Below are 26,335 nucleotides of genomic sequence, written 5' to 3' on the forward strand. Positions count from 1 at the left end.
ATTCAGTAATAGAGACTAGATGCTAGGAATACAGCAATGAACAAAACATCCCTATAAGTTACCTTCTGTTTCTGTTTGCTGATCCTTCCACCATTCATCCTTGAGACCTAAAACCTAAAGCACTAAGAAATGAAAATATATCTCAACATATCAGTTCCATTTCTAGGAACATTCAGAAAAACATGACTCTTTCTTGACCATCTGTGCTTTCAAGATCCAGTAAAGTGACTGATGTTGTTATGCTGACCATTGTGAAAAGGTAACCCTTTTGCATGTCAAATTCCGCAAAGGCCATGTTTGAGTGTGTCTTTATAAATTGACACGTCAGTAAATTAGAAATAAGGGTAAGCTTCTTTAGTGTGTAAACCTGTTGTAAGTTTTCATTTTCCTGAAAGAATTATAGGTTTGGGAAGGTCTTCTTCTATCTCTTCATTTTCCCAAGAGTTGGGAAAATACACCTAAGTGTTCCTATAGAAAAGTGTAGCATGTGACTTCTTTTTTTAAAAATATATTTTATTGATTTTTTACAGAGAGGAAGGGAGAGGGATAGAGAGTTAGAAACATCAATGAGAGAGAAACATCGATCAGCTGCCTCCTGCGCGCCCCCTACTGGGGATGTGCCCACAACCAAGGTACATGCCCTTGACCGGAATCGAACCAGGGACCTTTCAGTACACAGGCCGACGCTCTATCCACTGAGCCAAACTGGTTAGGGCTGTCACTTCTTATTTAATTAACCAATTTGTTCCCTTCTATGTACTAACATTATTGCTTGAATAGTGATTAATTAAGCATTTTGCCTGTTGAAGTCTATGGGCCAGTTTTACCACTAGTATAACTATAATATTATTTAGTATATGGGACATGAACAATTATAAACCCTGAAGGTAACACTGAAAATATGTGAGGATAGATTGAAAGAATCTCTCAACAATGTGGAGACTGCATTATTCTTTAAAAACAGAAAGTTTTTTCTTACTATTTTTAATATATTTTTTATTGTTGATAGTATTACATGTATCACATTTCCCCCTCATTCCCCCCCTACTCTCAGCCCCTCTCCTCCCCAAGACTTGAATAGTCTATTGCATGTGTCCATGGGCTATGAATATAAGTATATATGTTCTTTGGTGTATCTCTTCTCATCTGTCCAACCCCACATCAAGGTATGTCAGTCTGTTCCATGCCTCCATGCTTTGGATCTTGTTTTTTTATTTTTCCATTATTGATTAAGGTATTACATATGTGTCCTTATCTATCCCCCAATTGTCACCCCCCATGCCCTCCCCCCTGTTGTCTGTGTCCATTGGTTAGGCTTACATGCATGCATACAAGTCACTTGGTTGATCTCTCCCCCTTCCCCCCATCCTCCCGTACCTTCCCTCTGAGGATTGATGGTCTGATCGATGCATGCTTCCTTGTCTCTGGATTTGTTTTTGTTCATCAGTTTATGTTTTGTTGGTTAATTCCTTTTGTTCATTAGATTCCATAAATAAGTGAAATTATATGATATTTGTCCTTCTAAGTTTGGCTTATTTAACTTAGCGTAATATTTTCCAGGTAAATCCATGCTGTCCCAAAGGATAAGGGATCCCTCTTTTTTAAGAGCTGCATAGTATTCCATAGAGTAAATGTTCCACAGCTTTTTTGTGTGTGTTTGTAGGGGTTTTTTTTAAATTTTTCTTTATTGATTATGTATTACATATGTGTCCTTATAGCCCCATTTCCCACCATTTCCCCCACTCATGCCCTCACCCCCCTGGTGTCTGTGTCCATTAGAAAGTCTTATATGCATGCATATAAGTCCGTTGGTTGATCTCTCCCCCTTACGCTCACCTTCCCTCACCTTCCCTCTGAGGTTTGACAGTCTGATTGATGCTTCTCTGTCTCTGGATCTGTTTTTGTTCATCAGTTTATGTTGTTCATTATATTTCATAAATGAGTGAGATCATGTGATATTTATCTTTCTCCAACTGGCTTATTTCACTTAGCATAATGTTCTCCAGTTCCATCAATGTTGTTGGTACGAATCCCTTATTTTTTACCACAGCATAGAATTCCATTGTGTAGATGTACTACAGTTTTTTAATCCACTCATCTGCTGATGGGCACTTAGGCTGCTTCCAAATCTTAGCTATGGTAAATTGTGCCTCTATGAACATAGGGTTACCTATATCCTTTCAGATTGGCGTTTCTGATTTCTTGGGCTATATTCTTAGAATTGGGATCACTGAGTCAAATGGGAGTTCCATTTTTAGTTTTTTGAGGAAACTCCATAATGTTCTCCACAATGGCTGCACCAGTCTGCATTCCCACCAGCAGTGCTCAAAGGTTCATTTTTCTCCACATCCTCGCCAGCACTTCTCGTTTGTTGATTTGTTCATGATAGCCATTCTGACAGGTGTGAGATGGCACCTCATTGTCCTTTTGATTTGCATTTCTTGGATAATTAGCGACTTTGAGCATGTTTTCATATGTCTCTTGGCTTTCCTTATGTCTTCTTTCCAAAAGTATAGTATCTATTTAGGTCCTTTGCCCATTTTTGATTGGATTGTTTATATTCCTTTTGTTAAGTTGTATGAGTTCCCTGTAAATGTTGGAGATTTAATCCTTATCCATGATAACATTGGCAAATATGTTCTCCCATGCAGTGGTCTCTCTTGTTATTTTATTGATGGTTTCTTTTGCTATGCAAAAGCTTTTTATTTTGATGTAGTCCTATTTGCTTATTTTCTTTTTAGTTTCCATTTCGCTAGGAGCTGTATCAGGGAAGAAATTGCTTCAGCATATGTCTGAGATTTTGCTGCCTGTGGATTCCTCTAGTATTTTTATGGTTTCCCATCTTATGTTTCAGTCCTTTATCCATTTTGAGTTTATTTTTGTGTTTGGTGTAAGTTGCTAGTCTAGTTTCATTTTTTTTTTTGCATGTATCTGTCCAATTATCCCAACACCATTTATTGAAGACACTATCTTGACTCCATTGTATGTTCTTGCCTCCTTTGTCAAATATTGAGCATAATGGCTTGGATCGATTTCTGGGTTCTCTATTCTATTCCATTGATCTATATGCCTGTTCTTGTGCCAGTACCAGGCAGTTTTGAGAACAGTGGCTTTGTAATACAGCTTGATATCTGGTATTGAGATCCCTCCTACTTTTTTCTTCTTTCTCAGGATTGCTGCAGCTATTCCGGGTCTTTTTTTACTCAGGATGATTTTTTGGAGAGTTTGTTCTAGGTCTGTGAAATATGCAGTTGGTATTTTAATGGGAAGTGCATTGAATGTATAGATCAGCGGTTCTCAACCTGTGGGTCGTGACCCCTTTGGGGGTCGAATGACCCTTTCACAGGAGTTACCTAAGACCATCAGAAAACACATATATAATTACATATTGTTTACAGTAGCAAAATTACAGTTATGAAGTAGCAACGAAAATAATTTTATGGTTGGGGGTCACCACAACATGAGGAACTGTATTAAAAGGTTGTGGCATTAGAAAGGTTGAGAGCCACTGGTATAGATTGCTTTGGGTAGTATGGACATTTTAATGCTGTTGATTCTACCAATCCAAGAACACAGTATGTTCTTCCATCTGTTAATGTATTCCTCTATCTCTTTTTTTCAGTGTCCTGTAGTTTTCCGTATACAGGTCTTTTACCTCCTTAGTTAAGTTTATTCCTAGGTAACTTAATTTTTATTGGTGCGATGATAAATGGAATTGTTTGTTTAATTTCTCTTTCTGTAAGTTCACTATTGGTGTATAAAAATGCCATATATTTCATGGCATTAATTTTGCATCCTGATACATTGCCAAATTCATTTATTAAGTTTAATAATTTTTTCATGGAGTTTTTAGGGCTTTCTATGTACAGTAGTATCATGTCACCTGTGAATAAGGACAATTTTACTTCTTCTTTTCCAATTTGGATGCCTTTTATTTCTTCTTCTTGTCTGATTGCTATGGCTAGCACTTCCAGTACTATGTCAAATGGGAGTGGTGAGAGTGGGCATCCCTGTCTCATTCCTGTTCTTAGGTGAAATGGTTTGAGTTTTTGCCCATTGAGTATGATGTTGGCTATAGGTTTGTTGTATAAGGTTTTTTTATGTTGAGGTATGACCCCTATATTCCCATTTTGCTGAGGGTTTTTATCAAGAAAGGGTGTTGGATTTTGTCAAATGTTTTTTCTGCATCAATTGATATGACTATGTGATTTTTATCTCTCAATTTGTTTATGTGATGTATCACATTTATTGATCTGTGGATATTGTACCATCCTTGCATCCCCGGGATAAATCGTACTTGATCATGTTGTATGACCTTTCTGATGTAATGCTGGATCTGATTTGTTAGAATTTTGTTGACGATTTTGGCATCTATGTTCATGAGAGATATTGGCCTGTAATTCTCTTTCAGTGTCTTGGTTTTAATGTGGTTTTGGTATTAGGGTAATGCTGCCTTCATAGAATGAACTTGGAAGTGTTCCATCCTCTTGAATTTCTTGGAATAGTCTAAAGAGGATAGGTTTTAGTTGTTCTTTGAATGTTTGGTAAAACCCCCCTATGAAGCTGTCTGGTCCCAGGCGTTTGTTTGCTGAAAGCTTTCTAATGACTGCTTCAATTTACTCCATAGTTATTGACCTATTGAGATTTTCATATTCTTCCCTATTGAGTTCTGGAAGGTTGTATTTTTCTAGGAATATGTCCAATTCCTCCTGGTTGTCCAGTTAGTTGGACTAGAGTTGTTCACAGTATTTTTAAACAATCCTTTGTATTTCTGAGGTGTCTGTTGTTATTTCAACTCTTTTATTTCTGATTTTGTTTATTTGGGTCCTCTCTCTTTGCTTCCTGGTGCTACTGGCTAGAGGTTCATCAATCCTCTTTATCCTTTCAAAGAACTAAGCTCTTGGTTTCACTGATCGTTTGTATCGTTTTTGGGACTCTATGTCATTTATTTCTGCTCTGATATGTATTATCTTCTTCCTTCTGCTCACTCTAGGCCAGTGATGGTGAACCGATGACACACGTGTCAGAGGTGACACACAAACTCATTTTTTGGGGTTGATTTTTCTTTATTAAATGGCATTTAAATATATAAAATAAATATCAAAAATATAAGTCTTTGTTTTACTATGATTGCAAATATCAAAAAATTTCTATATGTGACACGGCACCAGAGTTAAGTTAGGGTTTTTCAAAATGCTGACACACCGAGGTCAAAAGGTTCGCCATCACTGCTCCAGGCTTTCCTTGTTGCTCTCTTTCTAATTCTTTAAGTTGTAGAGTTAGGTAATTTATTAACAGTTTTTCTTGTTTTCTGAGGTAGGCCTGTAGAGCTATTAACTTCGCTCTCAGGACTGCTTTCACTGTGTACCATAGATTTTTGAATTGTTTTGTTTTTATTGTCATTCATTTCCATGATGTTTTAAATTTCTTCTTTGATCTCCTTGGTAACACGAACATTTTTTAATAGCATGCTATTCAGTTTCCAAGTGTTTGAATTTTTTTGATTGTTTTTACTGTAGTTTATTTCTAATATTATGCCATTGTGGTCTGAGAAGATGCTTGATATGATTTCAATCTTCTTGAATTCGGAAAGACTTTGTCTGTGACCCATATATGGTCTATCTTTGAAAATGTCCCATGTGCACTTGAGAAGAATGTATATTTCATGTCTTTAGGGTGAAATATTCTGAAGATGTCAAGTCCATCTGATCAAGTGAGTCATTTAGGATTGTTGTTTCTTTGCTGATTTTTTGTCTAGAGAATTTATCTCGTGATGTCAGTGGGTTATTAAGTCCCCTCCTATGATTGTATTGTTGTTGATCTCTCCCTTGATATCTTCCAGGAGTTTTTTTATGTATTTGTGTGCTCCTTTATTGGGTGCATATATGTTTACCAGGGTTATATCCTCTTGTTGTATTGATCCCTTTAGCATTATGAAGTGGTCTTCTTTATCTCTTGTTATGGCCTTCACTTTGAGGTCTATTTTGTCAGATGTAAGTATTGCTACCCCAACTTTTTTTTTCATTTCCATTTGCCTGAAAGATATTTTCCCATCCCTTCACTTTAAGTCTGTGTGAGTCCTTTGTTCTGAGGTGGGTTTCTTATAGACAGCATATATATGGGTCATGATTTTTTATCCATTCAGCTACTCCATGTATTTTGATTGGAGCATTTCGCCTGCTTACATTTAAAGTTATTATTGATAAGTACTTGTTTGTAGCCATTTTCATTTTTTGTGCCTATGTTTATTCTTGCATTTGTATGTCCTCTTTTAACACCAGTCCCTGTGGCATTTCTTGCATTGCTGGTGTGGTAGTGATAAAATCCCTTAGGTTTTTTTTTTTTTTTTTTTTTTTTTTTTTTTTTTTGCCTGTGAAGCTCCTTATTTCCCCTTCAAATTTGAATGATAGCCTTGTTGGATAGAGTTTTCTTGGATTCAGTCCCTTCCTTTGCATCACTTTGTTAATTTCCTTCCATTCCTCTCTTGCCTGATGTGTTTTTGTTGAGAAATCATTTGATAATCTAATGGGAGATCCCTTGTTGGTAACTTTCTGTCTCTCTCTTGCAGCCTTTAAAATTTTCTTTATTTCCTGAACATTCGCCATCGTAATTATGATGCGTCTTGGTGTGGGACGTTCTGTGTTCATCTTGTTTGAGACTCTCAGTGCTTGTGTGACTTTTTCTTCCCCATATCAGGGAATTTTCCTGACATTATTTCTTCAAATAGGTTTTCTAACCCTTGTTCCTCTTACAGTTGTTCTAACATCCCTATTATTCGTGTGTTGCTTTGTTTCATGTTGTCCCAAAGCTCCCTTAGGCTCTCCTCCTGTCTTTTAATTTTTTTCTCCAATTGCAGTTCAGTTTGGGTGTGTTTTGCTTCCCTGTCTTCTAATTTGCTAATTCAGTCCTCCATTTCTCCTAGTCTGCTAGGAACTTTCCACAGTGTTTTGTACTGAAGCTATATCACTCTTTATTTCTTCTTGATTCTTACATAAGTTGTTGATTTTTTCATTCATCTCATTTATGAACTGTATGATCCTTATTCTGAATTCTTTTTCTGACATATTGCATGCCTCTGTTTCACTTAGCCACTTTTCTGGCTATTCTTCCTTTTCTTTGGGGGTTTCTTAGTCTCCCCATTTTGCACTCACCAAAGGATCTAGGTGTCGAGTGGTGTAGGGGCTTCTCCTACAGTTGCACCGGCTTCTTGGGTGGCAGCTGCTCCTTGGGTGGTCGCAGCAGTGACTGCTCCTCTGTTGGCGGTGGTTCCTCTGTTGGGCGCTTCTCGCAGCAGTGGTGGCTCCTCTGCCTTGTGGGGGCAGGCTGCTCACGCAGCTTCTGCTCCTTATATGGGGGTGGGCTGCTGCTCCTCAGACAGGGGAAGGCTGCTCACGGGGCTTCTGCTCCTCCGATGGAGTTAGGTTGCTCGTAGGGCTGCTGCTCCTCGTATGTGGGCGGGCTGCTCACGTAGCTGCTGCTCCTCTGTCTGGTATGGGCTGCTCACAGGGCTGGTACTCATGTGTTTATTGTGCCCTGGGCTAAAGTGTTGGGCTGTCCACAGGTGAGTGCACTTTGGAACACACAGGAGCCCACGCCTTGGGTGGCTGGAGTCTTGGTGACCGTGGGACTGTAGGCAAGGAAGCAGGTCCCTGGAAGAGGTGGTTGTAGAGTCCCAGTTGGTGTCTGAGGGCACCCTGTGTGGAGGTGAGGCTGGGCTTCCAGTCACAGCTGCTCTCTCCTTCAAAAAGGCGTGGCCTCTGTGGAAGTTCTGGCTGTTCCGGGACTGATAGCAATGGTAGCCGAGGCTGCCTAGTTAGGTGAGCCCAGTCAGCCTGCCCCCAAAGGTCCTGCGGGATCTAACAGTGCCTCACTCACACAGACACACCCATCCTCACATACACATCCACACACTCCTCTTTCACTCCCTCACTCACTGTTGCTCTCTCCCTCACTACTGCCTTCTTCCTGCCTCTTTAATTCGTCTGGAGTGTTATTGACCCATTCGTGGATGGAGTCTCCTCTCTGGGTGTCTGGTTATGTGGCTCGCTCTCTACCACATTGGCCAAACAGGACAAAATGCAACTCTCCAAGGCACAACACAAAGGGAACAAAACATGAATGTACTCATGACACCAATAACCCCAATATAAGTGACCACCAGAGAAAAGAGAATTAAGGGAGAGAAAAGCGAGCACAAATGACATCAAAGAGAGAAAAAATGGTATGGGAGAAAAAGAAAAAAAGAAGAAGAAGGAAGAAAAACAGGAAAAAGAGATTATACATATGGAGAAAACACCAGAGAACAAACAGATACACCAAAACATACAAACACCAAATACTGAGTAAAGAGGGTGGGGGCAGAATCTGTAGAGGCCAAGCTTATATACAGAAAGTAAGGTTATGGAAGTGGATGAATATGGGGAGGACCTCAGTTCAGTATAAAGGAAGTAGAAAGAGGATGAGTGGATAAGAAGAAAGAGAAAGAAGAGAAAATAATAAAAAATAAGATAAAAATTAAAAAAAAATTGAAATGATAAAAAAATGCTACAAGAAATAGAAAATAAAGAAACAAACAAAAAGTAAAATAAAGAAAAAAGAGATAAAAAAATAATAAAATAAAAATGAAAAAGTGAAGTGTCGTTTCTTTCCACCGAGTTTTAATTCCGCATGGGGCTGGTTTGAGATCTTACTCTTCTGTACTGTCTGCTGCTTCTCAGTTTCCTATTGCTGGGACTGAAAAGCCTCTTTTAGGCCTGTCCCTGAGCACTCTCAGGGACTATTCAGATTTTTTTTTGTATCCTTTGTATCATTCAGGGTGTAGTCTGGGTGTGGCTGTATTGGTTGCCTGGAGACTGCAGGGAGGGGCTCTCTCTTCAGGAGAAAATGACTGCCTAGGTCCAGGATGGCAGGTATGACTCAGCTCCAGACTCAAGGCCACCTCTCCCTGACCCTCTCCTCTCCTAAACCTCTCCCCCGACTCCACAAGTCTGCACCTCCACCTGCACCTCAGCCATGTGTGAGTGTTTATATTTGAAAGGTCCTATTAACTGGGTTTAGTGGATAAAAGCAAAGACCAAAAAGAGGGGAAAGAACTGCATCACTGTGAGCCCCTCTCCCTGCGGCATCACATGGCTTAGACAGCCATCCAGGCTGACCCCTCTGGGCACAGCCTTTCCTGGCTGTGGGTTTATATCCAGAATCCTCTGCCACCAGCAGCCCTATGGACCTCCTTTACACAGTCAGATGCTACACCTGTTCCAAGGGACATGGCCTCAGTGCCATGCGGCTTTCTTTTGACCCTCTTGGCTTGGAAGTCTCACAGTTCTCTCCAGCCCAGATCCCTGATTTTACCATTCTCCAGGCATCTTCTGCCCTTCCCGGCTGCGAATTGTCTCACCAGCTATGTCTACTTCGCCAGTTTGGGGTGGATGTTATTCGATTTAGTTGCTCGTTCTATCTGCTCTGAAACAAGGCTCAGGACATGTCTGCCTATTCTTCTGCCATTTTTTTCTCGCTCAAAAAGTATATATTTTTATATTCTAGAAACAATCCTGACTATAGCATTTGTGCCTTAGAAGGTTCTGATTTACTGGGGCTTAATACATAGTAATAGGTTGGTTTAGCTCTCGAGCTCCTTTTAATGTAAATATTTATTTTGCTGACTGAAACAAATGATTAAGGTGCCATTGATGCAAGAAAAGGAGTTGGCAATCTAGTTCACAGAGCAAAAATGAACTGGGAAATAAAGTATATTTGCTTGAATTTGGTCTGCACTTTAATCCAGGCCTCAAAACTTCATGACATACACTAGTAGTGATAGAAATATACTCTATATTGTATATATAAGGCCTTCCTTTGGGGATCTGGGTTATTGATTCAACACTGTCCCAAATTAATAGGTAAATGAGTACACCTCAGATTCACCAAGGACATGTGACCTTGGCATAAATTTGGCAAGGAAGGCAAATCAGAATACAGGCAAAAGGGTGGGTTGGAGGAAGCTTGCTGCAGCTCAGCATCTCAGTGTGAGTTGTGGATGCACATTTAATGCTGCTAAGAACTACTCATCTTACTCATAGTTTTATTGCTTTCTGGGATCTCTAATTGTGGGCCACTTATCCCCAATTCAGCAATTTCTTGTCCTCTTCTTCTTTAAATAGTTACATTCTGATATTTTTTTTTCCTGTGTGCTTAATCATGTGACCTACTTTTGCCTGGGCAGGCAGTTTTCTCCTTATCTCCATCCATATCAGTTCATAGCTAAGAGCTACAGGCTCAATAAGGCCAGACTTCACTTGGGACAGAATGGCTGACCTCAAGGTTAGTAGAAGAAGAAGCTGGGCCCATTCTGTAGCCAGATCACAGGTCCAGGACAGCCCACCCCTAGTATATGTGCATAAGAGAGTAGAATGGCAGCTTCATTTATCTTGCTTTCTTCCAAAAATAAACCTGGCCATTTTATTTTTACTGTGGTGGAAGCAACAACAACAAAAAGTTCATGATAACAAATATCTGGGACTTCTGTGTTACCCTCTCCTGGTTTCTCTAATTTAAAGTGCTAATAAATTGAGGCCTGATGGATGATGCCTTTAGGGTTTAAAAAATATTTGCTTTTTTTCATTTTCTAAAAGTGTTGAATCTTATCATTACCACTCTCTAAGAGTCTGATTCTTTCACAAATGTCAGTCTCTTGTTTGCAGAATTTCCTGGATCTTCTTTGCCTTTGTGCACATGTTACCCCTCTGAACTGAATTTGAAAAAAAATATTTTAAATGAGAACCAAATCACCCATATTTTTGTTCTTTGAGGTGGGGGTTGCTGGTGAGCAGTATGGTTAAAAGAGCAGACTATCTTTTCTTTACCTTGCCTTTCTCCTCCCTTTACAATACAGAGAAAGAAGAGAGAGCAAAGATACAAAAGACTTGATTGAAGACAGTTTGCAAGGGCTTCCTGTTTGTTTCGCTTTTGTATTTTCTTAGCCCATGTGGGCAATTGTGCATGTGTGCCTGTGTGTGTGTGTGTGTGTGTGTGTGTGTGTGTGTGTGTGTGTGTGTGGAGAGAGGAGAGAGAGAGAGAGAGAGAGAGAGAGAGAGAGAGAGAGAGAGAGAGAGAGAGAGAGACTTAGGAATAGTCAGTATCACATAAGAAATAAAACTCAACATTTATCTATTAGATATATCTGAGTGAATGCATATATCAAGCACACATTTATTAATGAGCTAGGGGCCCAGTGAATGAATTCATGCACCTTTAAAGAAACTGTGGGCCACAAGGCAGTGGGTACGAGTGGTGGCTGCTGGTCCTGATTGCTCCTCAGGAGCAGAGGGAGGTGGAGAAGCCCTGAGGGGTGATTGTGGCTGGCAGCTGCTGCTTGCATATGCTGAAGGTGCTGAGGGATCAGGGCCAGTGCTGGGTGTGGGCAGCGGGTACGAGCAGTGGCTCCAGCGCTGGCAGCAGGTGCGAGTGTGGGACTGTGACATGTGGGAGCAAAGAATTTTCAGTAACCATCAGTGGCTCACCATGATGACAGTGACCGGCACCCTGCCTTGGTCTGGTGCCCCCGCTCACCTGCTCCACCATCCCGCTTCAGCTGATGCCTGCCATGTTCCGCATTCTACCGCCTGCTGCTGACACCCGCCGTGTTCTGCACACGACCCTTGGTGGTAACTGCACATCATAGTGACCGGTTGTTTGGTTGTTCTGTCATTTGGTGTATTTGCATATTAGCCTTTTATAGGATGGGTATGTATTGTATGTTGAGTGGTCTCTAATAAATTAGAACATAATTAATGAGGGCCCTAGTTACACTTCTAATTGTCTATCTTAATCACTCATTTTCATGAAAACTTATTCTTCAGGTTAAAGCCATTAGCCATCTGTAGAAGATAACAGATGTGAGTTTCACAGAGCCACAAATGAGCTATATATGTAATTTTTAAATTTTCTAGTAGTCACATTCAAAAAGTGAAGACAAACAGGTGAAATTACTTTTAATAATGTATTTGATTTAACTCAGTATACCTAAAATATTATCATTTCAACATGTAATAATATAAAATTATTGAGCTATTTTATTTTACATTTCTTTTGTACTGAGTCTTCAAAATCTGGTATGTACTATACACTTACTGCTCATCTCTAATTGGACTAGTCACATTTCAAGTGCTCAAGAACCACTTGTGGTGTGGCTACTGTATTGAACAGTGCAGGGCTAGCATTCCACTGCTGTTTCACAGTAATAATAGGGTCTTCATACAGCTTATGTATAATTTTTTTCTTTTTTTTAAATTTTGTTTTATTGCTTAAAGTATTACAAACAGTATTATATATGTCTCCTTTTTTCCCCCTTCTTGACATTCCCCAGGCTTCCCCTATCCTCCAGTGTCTTATGTCCATTGGTTATGCTTATATGCATGCATACAAGTCCTTTGGTTGATCTCTTACCCCACTCTTGTCCCCCAACCCTCCCCAACCTTCCTGCTGTAGTTTGATAGTCTGTTCGATGCTGCTCTGCCTCTGTATCTATTTTTGTTCATCAGTTTATAATGGTATTTATTATCCACAAATGAGTGAGATCATGTGGTATTTTTCTTTCATTGACTGGCTTATTTCACTTAGCATAATGCTCTCCAGTTCCATCCATGCAGTTGCAAATGGTAAGAATTCCTTCTTTTTTACAGCAGCGTAGTATTCCATCGTGTAGACGTACCACAGTTTTCTAATCCATTCATCTGCTGATGGGCACTTAGGCTGTTTCCAGATCTTCACTATGGTAAATTGTGCTGCTATGAACATAGGGGTGCATATATCCTTTCTGATTGGTGTTTCTGGTTTCTTGGGATATATTCCTAGAAGTGGGATCACTGGGTTAAATGGGAGTTCCATTTTTAACTTTTTGAGGAAACTCCATACTGTCTTCCATAGTGGCTGCACCAGTCTGCATTCCCACCAGCAGTGCACGAGTGTTCCCTTTTCTCCGCATCCTCTCCAGCACTTGTCGTTTGTTGATTTGTTGATGATAGCCAGTCTGATAGGTGTGAGATGGTACCTCATTGTTGTTTTGATTTGCATCTCTCGGATGATTAGTGACTTTGAGCATGTTTTCATGTCTCTTGGCTTTCTGAATGCCCTCTTTTGAAAAGTGACTATTTAGGTCCTTTGCCCATTTTTTGATTGGATTGTTTATCTTCCTTTTGTTAAGTTGTATGAGTTCCTTATAAATGTTGGAGATTAAACCCTTATTGGTGATGACATTGGCGAATATGTTCTCCCATGCAGTGGGCTGTCTTGTTATTTTGTTGATGGTTTCTTTTGCTGTGCAGAAGCTTTTTATTTTGATGTAGTCCCACTTCAGCTTAAGTATATTTTTGTTGTCACAAAAAAAAATGTAAACAGAACACTGAATTCTATTTGAGTACCTCAGTGTTTCGCCAAATGCAGAACAGAGTGCCAAGAGCTGACCTGTGGAAAAACAGGTTCTATGATTAAATAAGTTAGGAAGGTTATATCCTTTTACCCCGCTTTGGAGATTTATATGGTGTATTAACATAACACAGACTCAGAAAACTCTACTGGGTAAAAAAAAACCTGTTTGAATTTATTGAGTTCTGTGTCTGTAAGGTTCAACCTCCTGATTGTGCTGTTGCCCAGCTACCACCATAAAAACATGGCTAGTCTGGCCTAGTTCATTTATGGTATGCTTATAATATTTATTTATTTTCTACAGAGGAGTTTTAACCCCTTCTCCTACTTTCCCCTCCAGGCCCATTAAAGATACAACAATTAGTCTGAGCCAGAGTATTAAACCTACTAAATCTTGCTCTTACAGAAACCTGAGGTTGGGACAAAAAATTTGGAAAATGAAGCAAGTATCTCCAAATAATAAAAAATTTGTGTCTTCTCTTTCTCCACTCTTTTTTGAGCCTTCTCTACTTAGTCTTTGTATTCAGAATCACTTTAGGACCAAGATATATATATATCTTCTTGTTCTGGAACCTCCTACTAAATTGAAACCAGCAGACGGCTTTAATGTCTTACACATGGGTATTGATCTTCAAAAAGTACCGAAATACACACCTTCCTCTCATTTAAGAAAGCATGAGCACTCTAAAAAGGTAAGGGGAGAAACATCTGGATATGTATACCTGTGTGTAAATACAGAATACAGTTTCTTAACTAGAGTAATATCATTCCTGCTGATGCTTTCTTTTTGTATTTTGTGTGTGGTGTTACTTTACAATGCTTTAATGTGTACTGTTTTTGTAGTGTGTGAAGTAGCTGTAACTTAGCAATTAGTTTGAAGAAGATACAGACCCGTGATGGCGAACCTTTTGAGCTCGGCGTGTCAGCATTTTGAAAAACCCTAACTTAACTCTGGTGCCGTGTCACATATAGAATTTTTTTTTGATATTTGCAACCATAGTAAAACAAAGACTTATATTTTTGATATTTATGTTATATACTTAAATGCCATTTAACAAAGAAAAATCAACCAAAAAAATAAAATGAGTTCGCGTGTCACCTCTGACACGCGTGTCATAGGTTCGCCATCACTGATATAGACTATACTTGACAACTGTCAATATTCAGCAAACAATCTTTTTGCCTTTGTTTTAATGGGACCTCTGATGCTGCCCCTCCCCCCCCGTTTTGTTTTATGTGGCAATTAACAATTAAAAATTAACTTCTGATACTGAATTTGGTCCAAGATGACTTTAGTAACCTTATATGTGGATGCATTTAAATAAGATTGATTTAAATAATCAGTTTTGTCTGTTTTTTTAGGACTTTAGTACTTAAATATTATAGATGTCTTCTTAAGACTATAGAATCCCTTTGCTCTTGAAAATGCAAAGTATACCATCAGTTTTATATAGACTTTCCAGGAGCAGGAGTGGAACATTCTTAGAGCAAAAGTTTGGTTTTAGAATCTGTCTGATAAGTAAGGGCAGTCCATTCTCTAAAAAGTTGTCAGCTTTCCCAAATTTGAACATTTGTGATAGCTGTATTTGGAAAGGAAGTCAGATTTTTTAATCTTATGGATTTAATGGTGCTAAATTAACAAACATTTTAAAAATGGATTTTGTAGAATCCAACGATTAGGAGAAACTTTGCAAAGCCATATACAGGAATAGTCAAATGCCACGTGTTAGTTTCATAATGTGCATTTCCCAAGTGAATAGAATTTATTTCACCAAAAAGATTTTTTGCAGAATTCACAATACTTACAGAAATATAATTTTATCATTGGAGGGAAAAAACAGCTCACCTTCCCAATGATACATTTCACATTTACTAGTACACTAGTACAATTCCTTAATTATTTTGGGGGATACCAAAGAATAATCTGTCTATAGGATATAATTGCTTATTCTTAATCTAGGAATCAATACATATATTAAAGTTTATTGAACTTTGAAGAACTTCTCAATAAATTAGTATTTTTAATAAAATTGTACTCTTTGCAAGTGTATTTGTCTCAGCACAAAGGCAGAGTAAAAAACATAAAATTATGAAAAAATACCAAAAATAAAGATTAGTTATTATTACCTTAAAAATCGTATTAATTTTCATCAGTATTAAATCCAACACCATTGATCTGTAGTATATAACTAAAATTTTGGAAGTTTTGCACACAAATCAAGAGACTTCTTTTGAAATGCCTTGTCTGGCCTGTGTTGCTCAGTAGTTGAGCATCAACCCATGAACTAGAGATCACAGCTCCATCCACAGTCAGGGCACATGCCCAGATTTCCTACTCGATCTCCAGTAGGGGGCATGCAGGAGGCAACTGATAAATGATTCTCTCTCATCATTGATGTTTCCATCCCACTCTCCCTCTTCCTTTTTCTCTCTGAAATCAATTTAAAAAAAAACATTAAAAAATGCCTTTGTGTAAAAATAGGTTCTATGACCTCTTGCTAATTATTACTAGTATTAGAGGCCCGGTATATGCAACTTGTGCATGGGAGGAGGTCCCTCAGCCCGGCCTACACCCTCTCACAATCCGGGACCCCTTGGGGGATGTTGGCAGTCGGACATCCCTCTCGAAATCCAGGACCGCTGGCTCCTAACCACTCTGCCTGCCTGCCTGATCACCCCTAACTGCTCGCCTGCCTGCCTGATTGCCCCTAACTGCTCACCTGCCTGCCTGATCACCCCTAACCACCTCTGCCTCAGCCCCTGCCACTGTGGCTTTGTCTGGAAGAACGTCCGGAATGATGTCTGGAAGGTAGTTTGGCTGTCTGGTCTAATTAGCATATTACACTTTTATTATTATAGATATTTCTTTAGAGGTCCTGTGAGGTGCTTTCAAAGACATGTGTAGCAATTAGGTCTAAATATAGAGCAGAATATTCTGTCAGATATTTTACTATATCACAAAAAGTTGTAATACTGTATTTTATAAGAAAACCAAATCCTCAAATATTCTGGTATGTTACATATTATTATACTAAAAAAACTCACTTTCTATAAGTCTATTATTGTGCATATAATATTTTTTAAAATGATGGCATTTCAGTCCTAGCAAGAAAATATAATGCAATATGTGACATTAAATTGATCTTTAGTTTAAATCCATTTGTGTATTTGACAGGGAAACTAGCAATCATAAGCTCAAACATATACATTTTTCTCAAGGATAAAAAGGCAAATGATAATACATAAAGACATGGTCACTGGGGCAAGTTAACTGGTGTGCAGACTGACAAGGATCAACTTGCAAATGCTCATCAGATTTTAGCTTTTGTTATCAGTTGATCCTAGAGGGGGAAGTGCTGCAGTCAGTTGGTGTTGCCTCCCCTTCATGTCACTGCATGGTGTAATGAAATCTCTTTAGAAGCAAGATTGAGTCAGAAGCTTTGAGATGCACCTTACTGTTTTTTAAAACTGCTGTTATAATATTCTAAATACTGTGATCTTTCCAAATGTGTTTTCTGTATTTATTCTGTACTGTAGAAAATAATTTGTTGTAAACTGGACTTTGTTTAAAGTGATGTTGTTTATTGGCTTATTACCACTCCCATTTATGTACAGTCTACTTAATAAAATCTGTGATAATGCTTTTCCTTAAACTCTTAATGCTAAATGTTAATTGTACTCTAATAATTCTAAGCTACAAATGAATGTTTCCTTTAAAGCTTAAGACAGCATCAAATAAAATATTATAAAAATACTCTGTGGAGTGTTGCTGCCTAGTCTGTATTTGTGACAGTGTGTGTATCTTGATCCAGGACATGGTGGCTGGCTGGATTCTATAAATAGACATTAGTAATCCTTTTAGAGAATGGGCCTGTTACCTCTCAGCTGTTGGCGGAATCCTCCCCTTAACCCTTAAAAATAGGTTTTCCCAGGGCATACAAGAATGAAGAAACACAGCTATTCATGTTTTCTCTCCTTACAACTTTTGTCTTGATTCCTACGGAATGTTCACATTCTATTTGTGTTGACATCATTTTCCAAAGGAGAAAAATGCTAAAGATTACTGCAGATCGATGGAATCATGTAATTTCAGCATGAAAAAGGACCTTGTCACTATTAGTCTAGTCCCTTGGAACAGGTTACAGCCGTGGGCAAACTACGGTCCGTGGGCAAACTACGGTCCGCGGGCCGGATCTGGCCCGTTTGAAATGAATAAAACTAAAAAAAAAAAAAGACCGTACCCTTTTATGTAATGATGTTTACTTTGAATTTATATTAGTTCACACAAACACTTAATCCATGCTTTTTTCCGGCCCTCCTGTCCAGTTTAAGAACCCATTGTGGCCCTCGAGTCAAAAAGTTTGCCCACCCCTGGGTTAGAACCTGAATTTTAGAGAGATTTGGTGGCCTGCTCAAGTTCTGAGAGAAAAGATGGAATGAGCTCATCCTGATGTCCAGAAGGTTGTCACAAATTCAGTGAGTGGAAAGAAATTGTGTTAGTCTTGGGGCTGGCACACACCACCAAGGCTAGAAAACCATTTCCTTATTAGGCCTTGGTCTTTGCCCCGAGTTAGTCAGTTATAGAGGAATTAATTTTGTAGGCAGTTTTACTGGGAAAGATGGTGTTGGCTCCTAAGGATTATCTCTGGTGCTGTTTCACTACCAGCAGCAGTGCTTCAGACCACTGTATTTGAAAGACCCTCAGGGCATGCTTACTTGGCCCAGTGAAAAGGTAATCCTGGGGTGCATGACAATACACTTGTGCTTTGTGTTGTGTTTTGTTTTATCGTATTTTATTGATTTCAGAGAGGAAAGGAGAGAGGGAGAGAGAAATCAATGATGAGAGAATCATGGATCAGCTGCCTCCTACACCCCCCACACTGGAGATTGATCCTGCAACCCCGGCATGTGCCCTGACCAGGAATCAAACTGTGACCTCCTGGTTCATAGGTCCATGCTCTATCCTTGTACTTTGAAAGGTATTTGTGGTCAGGTTATTTTTAAATGACCAGAAACGCAGGCCCTTTGAGGAATTAGGTGTTCCTTAGGCTCAGAAAATAGAAACTGGACTGGAAAGGCGGCCAGACCCTAACTCTGTGCGTGACCCCCGCCCATTGGTTGCAGTTTTTCAAAGGAATGTGAAAGGTTCCTAACGTAAACGGCGGCCAAGGGGCTCTAGGACCCAGCGGCCGCGCGCGGGGCCAGCAGGGCCGCGGCGCCTTCAAAGCCCTGGCGCCGGCCGTTGCACGGCACCGGTTCTCGACCCGCCCTGGGACTGTCGCCTCAGGCGCGGGCACTGGGGAGCTGAGGCGGCGCACGGCTGCGCGCGTGGGCGTGTCCCAGCGGGGCCGCGGGCGCCGCCTCAGAGCCGCGGAGTAGGTCGCCCCTGGGATCAGCTCCAGCGCTCAGGCGGGCAGCGCGGAGCGTGGAGAGCGGGAGCCGAGGGGCCGGCCGTGCCGCGAGCCCCTCGGGCCGCCCCCGCGCGGAGCTCCCCTGACACGCAAAGATGAAATTCCCGGGCTCGGTGCTGGCGTCCGTGTTCCTGTTCGTGGCCGAGACGATGGCGGCGCTGTACCTGAGCAGCACTTACCGCTCGGGCGGGGACGGCATGTGGCAGTCCCTGACGCTGCTTTTCTCGCTGCTGCCCTGCGCGCTCGTGCAGCTCACACTCCTCTTCGTGCACCGCGACTTCAGCCGCGACCGGCCGCTCGTGCTGTTGCTGCACCTGCTGCAGCTCGGACCCCTCTTCAGGTGCGTGCGGGACTCCGGGTCCCAGGCCCAGACCCCGGCCGCCTCCCCTTCCCGCGCCGGCCCGGGAGGTGGGAGGCGGCCTACCAGGAGGGACAGGTGGTGGGACTGGGGACAGGGCCCAGGGCGGCCCACCTCCACTCTCAGCCACCGTTGTAGACCCAGGAATGAGACAGACTCCTGGGATAGTGGCAATGAAGCTGGGCGTACTGTGTTCCTGTTAGGTTCTTGACTATGAAATTACCGACATTCAACGGAATTTGACTGACAAAAATGGCAATTTCATGTGGTTGGACCTCCTAAAAATCCAGGCTTTCTCTGTGGTCAGGTGGGCTCTGGCAGGTTTGGCTTGGGTCCTGACGAACCCTTGGGAAGTGTGTCCTAAATTGCAGTTGGAGCAAAAGCGGGGACAGATTATTTAATTTATTCAACACGTGGAGTTTACTGTGTGACAGGCATTGTTCTGAACGCTTTACAAATATTAATTTATTCAACTCTCATACATAACTCTAGAAAGCCACACATCAGTCTTGTTTCTTGTGTGTGGAAACATACGGGGTTGTCGAACCATCTTCCGCCCCAACCTGACTTATGAACCTGGTCCTTGAAGCTGGAACACAACGTGCCACGAAGACAAACACTTGTGGTGTGTTAAGGAAAGAAAAAATAGTTTTTATTAACACAAAGCAAGAGAAATACATGGTAATGAAGTAGACTTTGGCTTATCCAAGGACCTTGAAGAGAGTTTAAAATGTGTTGTTTTGATGTCTTTCATCTCTGTAGGAAAAGCAAAACCAAGGGTTTCTATCTGGATTAGAAATAAATTTATATTACTGAACTTTAGACATAGGTGACAGAGGAATTGAAAGACAGAAAGACCAAAGAGGCACCTCAGCAGCCATAAAATTCAGCTATTCAGCTGGCCATGAACCTAGGGAGGCCCCAACACCACCACTACCCCCACATATACAACACAAAGTTAAGTAGCAAGATAGGTTTTACTAAGTGTTTAATAAAGCATTGCACTTCATATTAAAGACAACCATTCTAGCTGACACTCAGAATGTGGACTTGTAGTTTACACACAGTCAGGACAAAGTGGACGAACACATTTTCCTGAATATGCGGAATTCTAGAAAGGAAGAGAAACAGGTACATTGGCAGAAGTAAGAAGTAGTTACTGACATCTTGAGAGCAAGGGAAGAGTTAGGGGAGAAAGGGGAGGCGGGGGAGAGGGAGAGGGAAACGGAAAAGGAGACAAAGTGGGTGAGGGAAATTTTAAAACTCCTGCAACCTGGAGCCATTTGATGAGGAGAGAGTTCATCTTCCCTGGCCTAGTATGCCATAGCACCCTGATTGTATTCCTGTTCAGTAAAATCAATGTTATATGACTTTGGGCAAGGCTCTCATCATGTCTCAACCTGATCTGTGAAAAGAAAACTCAGTACTGGCAGATATTTAAGTAAAGTGACAGAGAAAAGGGAACTGACATTTGTCAAATGCTTCTTGTGCTAGATGGTTTGGTAGGTGTTTATATGCCTCAGTTCATCAAATCCTCATCATGAACTAGATGTAATTGTCCCCATTTTATAGATGAGGAAAATGAGACCCTAGACTATGTCCACAAGGCTTCTTAGAAATAGAGTGGGGTGAAATATGTTCTTTACACTCTGTGAAAGAAGGCAGAGGAGTGTGGAGTGCATTTTATCCGTAGTTCAGTCTTAAGAAAGTTTGGTCATCTTGAAAAAATTTAAAAACAACCTAAACAGTTATCCAGGTCAATGATAATACCCTATCATTTCTGTCATTTAATATTTTTAAAATATATTTTATTGAATTTTTACAGAGAGAAAGGGAGAGGGATAGAGAGTTAGAAACATCAATGCGAGAGAAACATCGATCAGCTGCCTCCTGCACACTCCCTACTGGGGATATGCCCGCAACCAAGGTACATGCCCTTGACCGGAATCGAACCTGGGACCCTTGAGTCTGCAGGCCGACTCTCTATCCACTGAGCCAAACCAGATAGGGCTCATTTAATATTTTTGTAAATACTAAGAGTGGCTTACGATAAAGCTAATTATATAATATTATGTATAAAACAGGATGGCAAAGATAAAAGTGGTAATTTCTGATGGTGGAGTTATGGGTGATTTTAATTTTCTCCTGAAAAATATAGAAAGTGCATCATTTCCTCCTTTAGTATATGCTTCTCTACATTTTTCAGTTTTTACAGTGAAAATATTTAAACTTTATTAAAAAATAAAGTTTGGTGCTTTGAAGAGATTACTAGTCATATGAAGAGTTTCAACCCCATAAAAAGACATATTTCCAGAAAATTCTGAATAAGTCATTGTTGTTTTTTTTTTTTGTGGAACAACAAAATAAAATATAAAAAACAAACATTCCCCTTCTGTCAACAAGAACTCTGTCATTCTAATGCAGCTGATTTATTTCCAGGAGATATCGGACCCATGATCTTAGAGCTGAGATACACAAAATGCAGCTACAAGCCTCTTAGCTTCCAGATGAAAAAAAGAGCAATTTAATGTTGTGTATTAGCGTGACTTAATATGCTATGGAAGTTTTTTTTGTTGACTGTTTCTATTTTAACTCTTAAGATTTTACATAGGATCAACATTGCCACCCCCCCCCCCCCCCCGTACAAAGGAGAGTGATGGTGTGTTTCTTTTCCTGCCTTATCAATTAGACTTAGTAATATTTTGAAATTGCTTTTGGAAAATTTAGCTCTGTTTATTTTTGGGTGCACACTAACTGGCCCAACATATTCTTTTTAGGTGAGGTGCTGTGTTTGAATTTACTCAGTTAAACTGAATTATAATGATGGGCTAAATACTGCAATCTAGACCCCGCTGTTCTTTCCTTTGGGGATGCAGTGGAGAGCAGCATATTTCATTTATATCAATATTATATTTAAAACTAGACTTGCAGTTTGTATGGTTATTTCCTAATTAAGGCCAGGTTTCAATAATAAGAACACAGAATAAATAATGTCTTGATTTTTTTTTATTTTAAGGGCAGTGTTATTGTGAATAATAATAGATGTTCTGAAAAACCAGAGGGTGGGTGGAAATACCTCTTAACAGCAACAACAAAATTTGTTTATGCTTTTACAATATGTTGATTTTAGAAATTAATTGGGAGAAGGAATGAATATAAATGAGTTACTAGTTCAAGTAATTTTCCTCTATTTTCATTTACTGGTGAGGAAAAATGGCTCATAAAAATCTATGTTTATAATATAAAAGCTAAGAAGTTCCAGTAATATTTTATAGAACATTGCAGAATTATTCACTATAGTATTTTTCTTTATTGCATACCTTCAAAAGACTTTAAAATAATAATACCCTACTTTTAAAGACCACTTTTTGTTTGCAAAGTGCTTTTACATACAATATTTAATTTCATCCATTGTAAAACCCTGTGAGCTGTCATTATCTCTTTTTCACAATTTAGGAATTGAGGCTCAGTGAGATTATGCAAGTGCTTTTTCAGAGGTCACATGCCACTTTTTATTGTTTGGTTCTCAGGTAGCCTCATCAAGCATGTGTGTCTTACAAAGATAACATGATAGAAAAAAATCATAGTCAGTATTTTTTTTTTGAAATGTGTTTTTATTAACTACCTTCAAGGCTTTCTGTTACTGTTGGTTATTTAGGCTGACACCAACATGCATGGTTTTACTATGGTACTTGAAAATGAGATAAAGTTGGAGGGTAAAGGGGATCTACCTGATAATTATCTGCATTAGGGGTTGGCAAACTATGCCCCATAGGCCAAATCCCCCCACTGCCTGTTTTGTAAATAAAGTTTTATTGGAACAGCCATGCTCATTCATTTATGTACTGTGTATGACTTCTTTTGCACTATAGTGGCACAATTGACTAGTTGCAATAGAGGCCATGACCTGCAAAGCCTAAAATAATATTCTTTGTAAATACTTTACAAAGTTTGCCAGTCCTTGGTCTACATCAAGCACATTAAACTCAAAGGCTAACATGGGCCAAACAAGCAAGGTTTAAGTTTATGTGGGCTGCAAAAAAATGAAAGCTCCAGTTTTCATAGAAACGTAGGTTTATTTCGATAGAGACATGCTGAATACAAAGGGCTGAAATAAATGAGTAATCATTTAACATAACATAATAGAACATTTTAAAAAGTAATGTTTTTTCTTGAACATTAACTTACCAGAAACTGAATAACTGCACAAATTAATAAGCGTAATGCAAATAAACCTATTTTTCTTGTTCTCAGAAAGCGAAATATTTCCTGTTGTGCACACCAAACAAGTCAGTACAAGACTAATGACGTGGCAATAGGCTGCTAAAATATTTTCTGCTATCATTAGTGGAGAGAAATGGTGCGCCTATGCATAAGTGCGTGAGGGAAATGAATGCAACATGATTATAGTAATCAGTCATTAGTGAACGTTGTAGTTCGTTAATAATTATGTATAACAGGATATTGTGAAAATTAAGTTACGAAATTTTTATTAAAATGTTGATTGCATACCACTATATTTGCTGGGCTGCAAAAATATTCATTGTGGGCCTCATGTGGCCCATACACTGTGAGTTTGACATGCTTGGTCTACATGATACGGAAAAACTATCTTGAATGATTTTGATGAAAATATTTAATTTATGGCTATATTTAGACAACCTCTCAAGCCAAAGGGAAAAAAAAAAAAAACAACCAAAAACAAATAAAAACAGTAACAACAAAAACCCACGATTGATGTAATTGGATGAGTCAGAGAATTTCAATAAGAAATAGAAATTTGTTTATCAGTTTCTTAACTAGTAGTGGCAAGTAGTAGAGGTCTTAGGGCAGTGATGGCGAACCTATGACACACGTGTCAGAGGTGACACGCGAACTCATTTTTTTTGGTTGATTTTTCTTTGTTAAATGGCATTTAAATATATAAAATAAATATCAAAAATATAAATCTTTGTTTTACTATGGTTGCAAATATCAAAAAAAATTCTATATGTGACACAGCACCAGAGTTAAGTTAGGGTTTTTCAAAATGCTGACACGCCGAGCTCAAAAGGTTCGCCATCACTGTCTTAGGGCCTTTCACAAATGTATCAGATACTTATAATGTGTAAAACTCGGTACTAAGATAAATGTATTTTCTTAGGAAAAACAATGGATTGCGAGGGGTCCACCTGGGCTTCAGGGCCACCTCTGTGATTAACTCTTTCTGGGACATTCTTTAATTTGCATTGGTAGACAATGAAGTTTCATTTCATTTACAATTTTGTAAGTTCTTGTTTAATGCCTCCTCCTCAGCATCAAGAGAATTGCTTTCTCCTCTGACCTTCTGTTTCATTCACTCCTTTCTTAGCATGTATCTGTGTTTCATTTTTTTGTTTGCTTTTTTATTTAGTCTTTAAAAATTCTAAGCTTGATTTCATTATTGAGGTAAAACATTTGTTGCTAAAAATGACAAAAGAGCAAAAAATGCATAAGCACAATTTAAAAATGTAAAAAAAAACCCTTTAATTTGACTGACTAAAGAGAACAATTCTTAACATTTTGTTGTACATATATCCTTACTAATATTTTACAGTGATAAGCTAATAAACTTTCTTTTTGGGGAAAAGGCCATGATTGCAATGTTTGCTGATTTATGTGATGTAAAATTCCCATTATGGCCTATTTCAAGCTACCAGTTGGTTAACAACTGGCTAACAAAATTCATAACTCTTTTTTTATTGTTTTATTGCTTAAAGTATTATAAAGAGTATTATATATGTCTCCTTTTTTTTCTCCCCTTGACCATCCCCTAGCCTCCCATGCCCCCCAGTGTCTTGTGTCCATTGGTTATGCTCCTATGCATGCATATAAGCCTTTCGGTTGATCTCCTACCACCAACCCCTCCCGCCCCCGAACCCTCACTAGCCTTCCCGCTGTAGTTTGACAGTCTGTTCGGTGTTGTTCTGCCTCTGTATCTATTTTTGCTCATCAGTTTATAATGGTCTTAATTATCCATAGATGAGTGAGATCATGTGGTATTTTTCCTTCATTGACTGGCGTATTTCACTTAGCATAATGCTCTCCAGTTCCATTCATGCTGTCACAAATGGTAAGAGTTCCTTCTTTTTTACAGCAGCATAGTATTCTATTGTGTAGATGTACCACAGTTTTCTAATCCACTTCTCTGCTGATGGGCGTTTCGGCTGTTTCCAAATCTTAGCTATGGTGAATTGTGCTGCTATGAGCATAGGGGTGCATATATCCTTTCTGATTGGTGTTTCTGGTTTCTTGGGATATATTCCTAGAAGTGGGATCACAGGGTCAAATGGGAGTTCCATTTTTAACTTTTTGAGGAAACTCCATAGTGGTTGCACCAGTCTGCATTCCCACCAGCAGTGCACGAGAGTTCTCTTTTCTCCTATACTCCCGAGCACTTGTCATTAGTTGATTTGTTGATGCTAGCCAGTCTGACAGGTGTGAGATGGTACCTCATTGTTGTTTTGAATTGCATTTCTCGGATGATTAGTGACTTTGAGCATATTTTCATATATCTCTTGGCTTTCTGAATGCCCTCTTTTGAAAAGTGACTATTTAGGTCCTTTGCCCATTTTTTGATTGGATTGTTTATCTTCCTTTTGTTAAGTTGTATGAGTTCCTTATAAATGTTGGAGATTAAACCCTTATTGGTGATGACATTGGCGAATATGTTCTCCCATGCAGTGGGCTGTCTTGTTATTTTGTTGATGGTTTCTTTTGCTGTGCAGAAGCTTTTTATTTTGATGTAGTCCCATTTGTTTATTTTCTCTTTAGTTTCCAATGTCCTAGGAGCTGTATTGGTGAAGAAATTGCTTCAGCATATGTCTGAGATTTTGTTGCCTTTGGATTCCTCTAGTATTTTTATGGTTTCCTGTCTTACATTTAAGTCTTTTATCCATTTTGAGTTTATTTTTGTGTATGGTGTAAGTTGGTGGCCTAGTTTGATTTTTTTGCATGTATCTGTCCAATTTTCCCAACACCATTTATTGAAGAGACTGTCTTGACTCCATTGTATGTTCTTGCCTCCTTTGTAAAATACTAATTGAGCACATTGGTTCGGGTCTATTACTGGGTGCTCTATTCTATTCCGTTGATTTATATGTCCGTTCTTGTGCCAGTACCAGGC

General features: G+C 39.4%; 1 protein-coding gene across 1 annotated transcript in view; it reads left to right on the forward strand.

The window, feature by feature from the left end:
• Positions 1-18,928: 18,928 nt before the first annotated feature.
• Positions 18,929-26,335, forward strand: part of XK (X-linked Kx blood group antigen, Kell and VPS13A binding protein) — a gene marked incomplete at both ends in the record, with an annotated part of 103,725 nt that continues 96,318 nt past the window's right edge. Inside the window, one exon of the mRNA XM_081081269.1 lies at positions 18,929-19,173. Coding sequence (XP_080937395.1) covers positions 18,929-19,173 — 245 coding nt within the window. The remainder of the gene's footprint in view (positions 19,174-26,335) is intronic.

Source organism: Myotis nattereri (genome assembly GCF_964212035.1).
Source record: "Myotis nattereri genome assembly, chromosome: X".
Taxonomy (NCBI): Eukaryota; Metazoa; Chordata; class Mammalia; order Chiroptera; family Vespertilionidae; genus Myotis; species Myotis nattereri.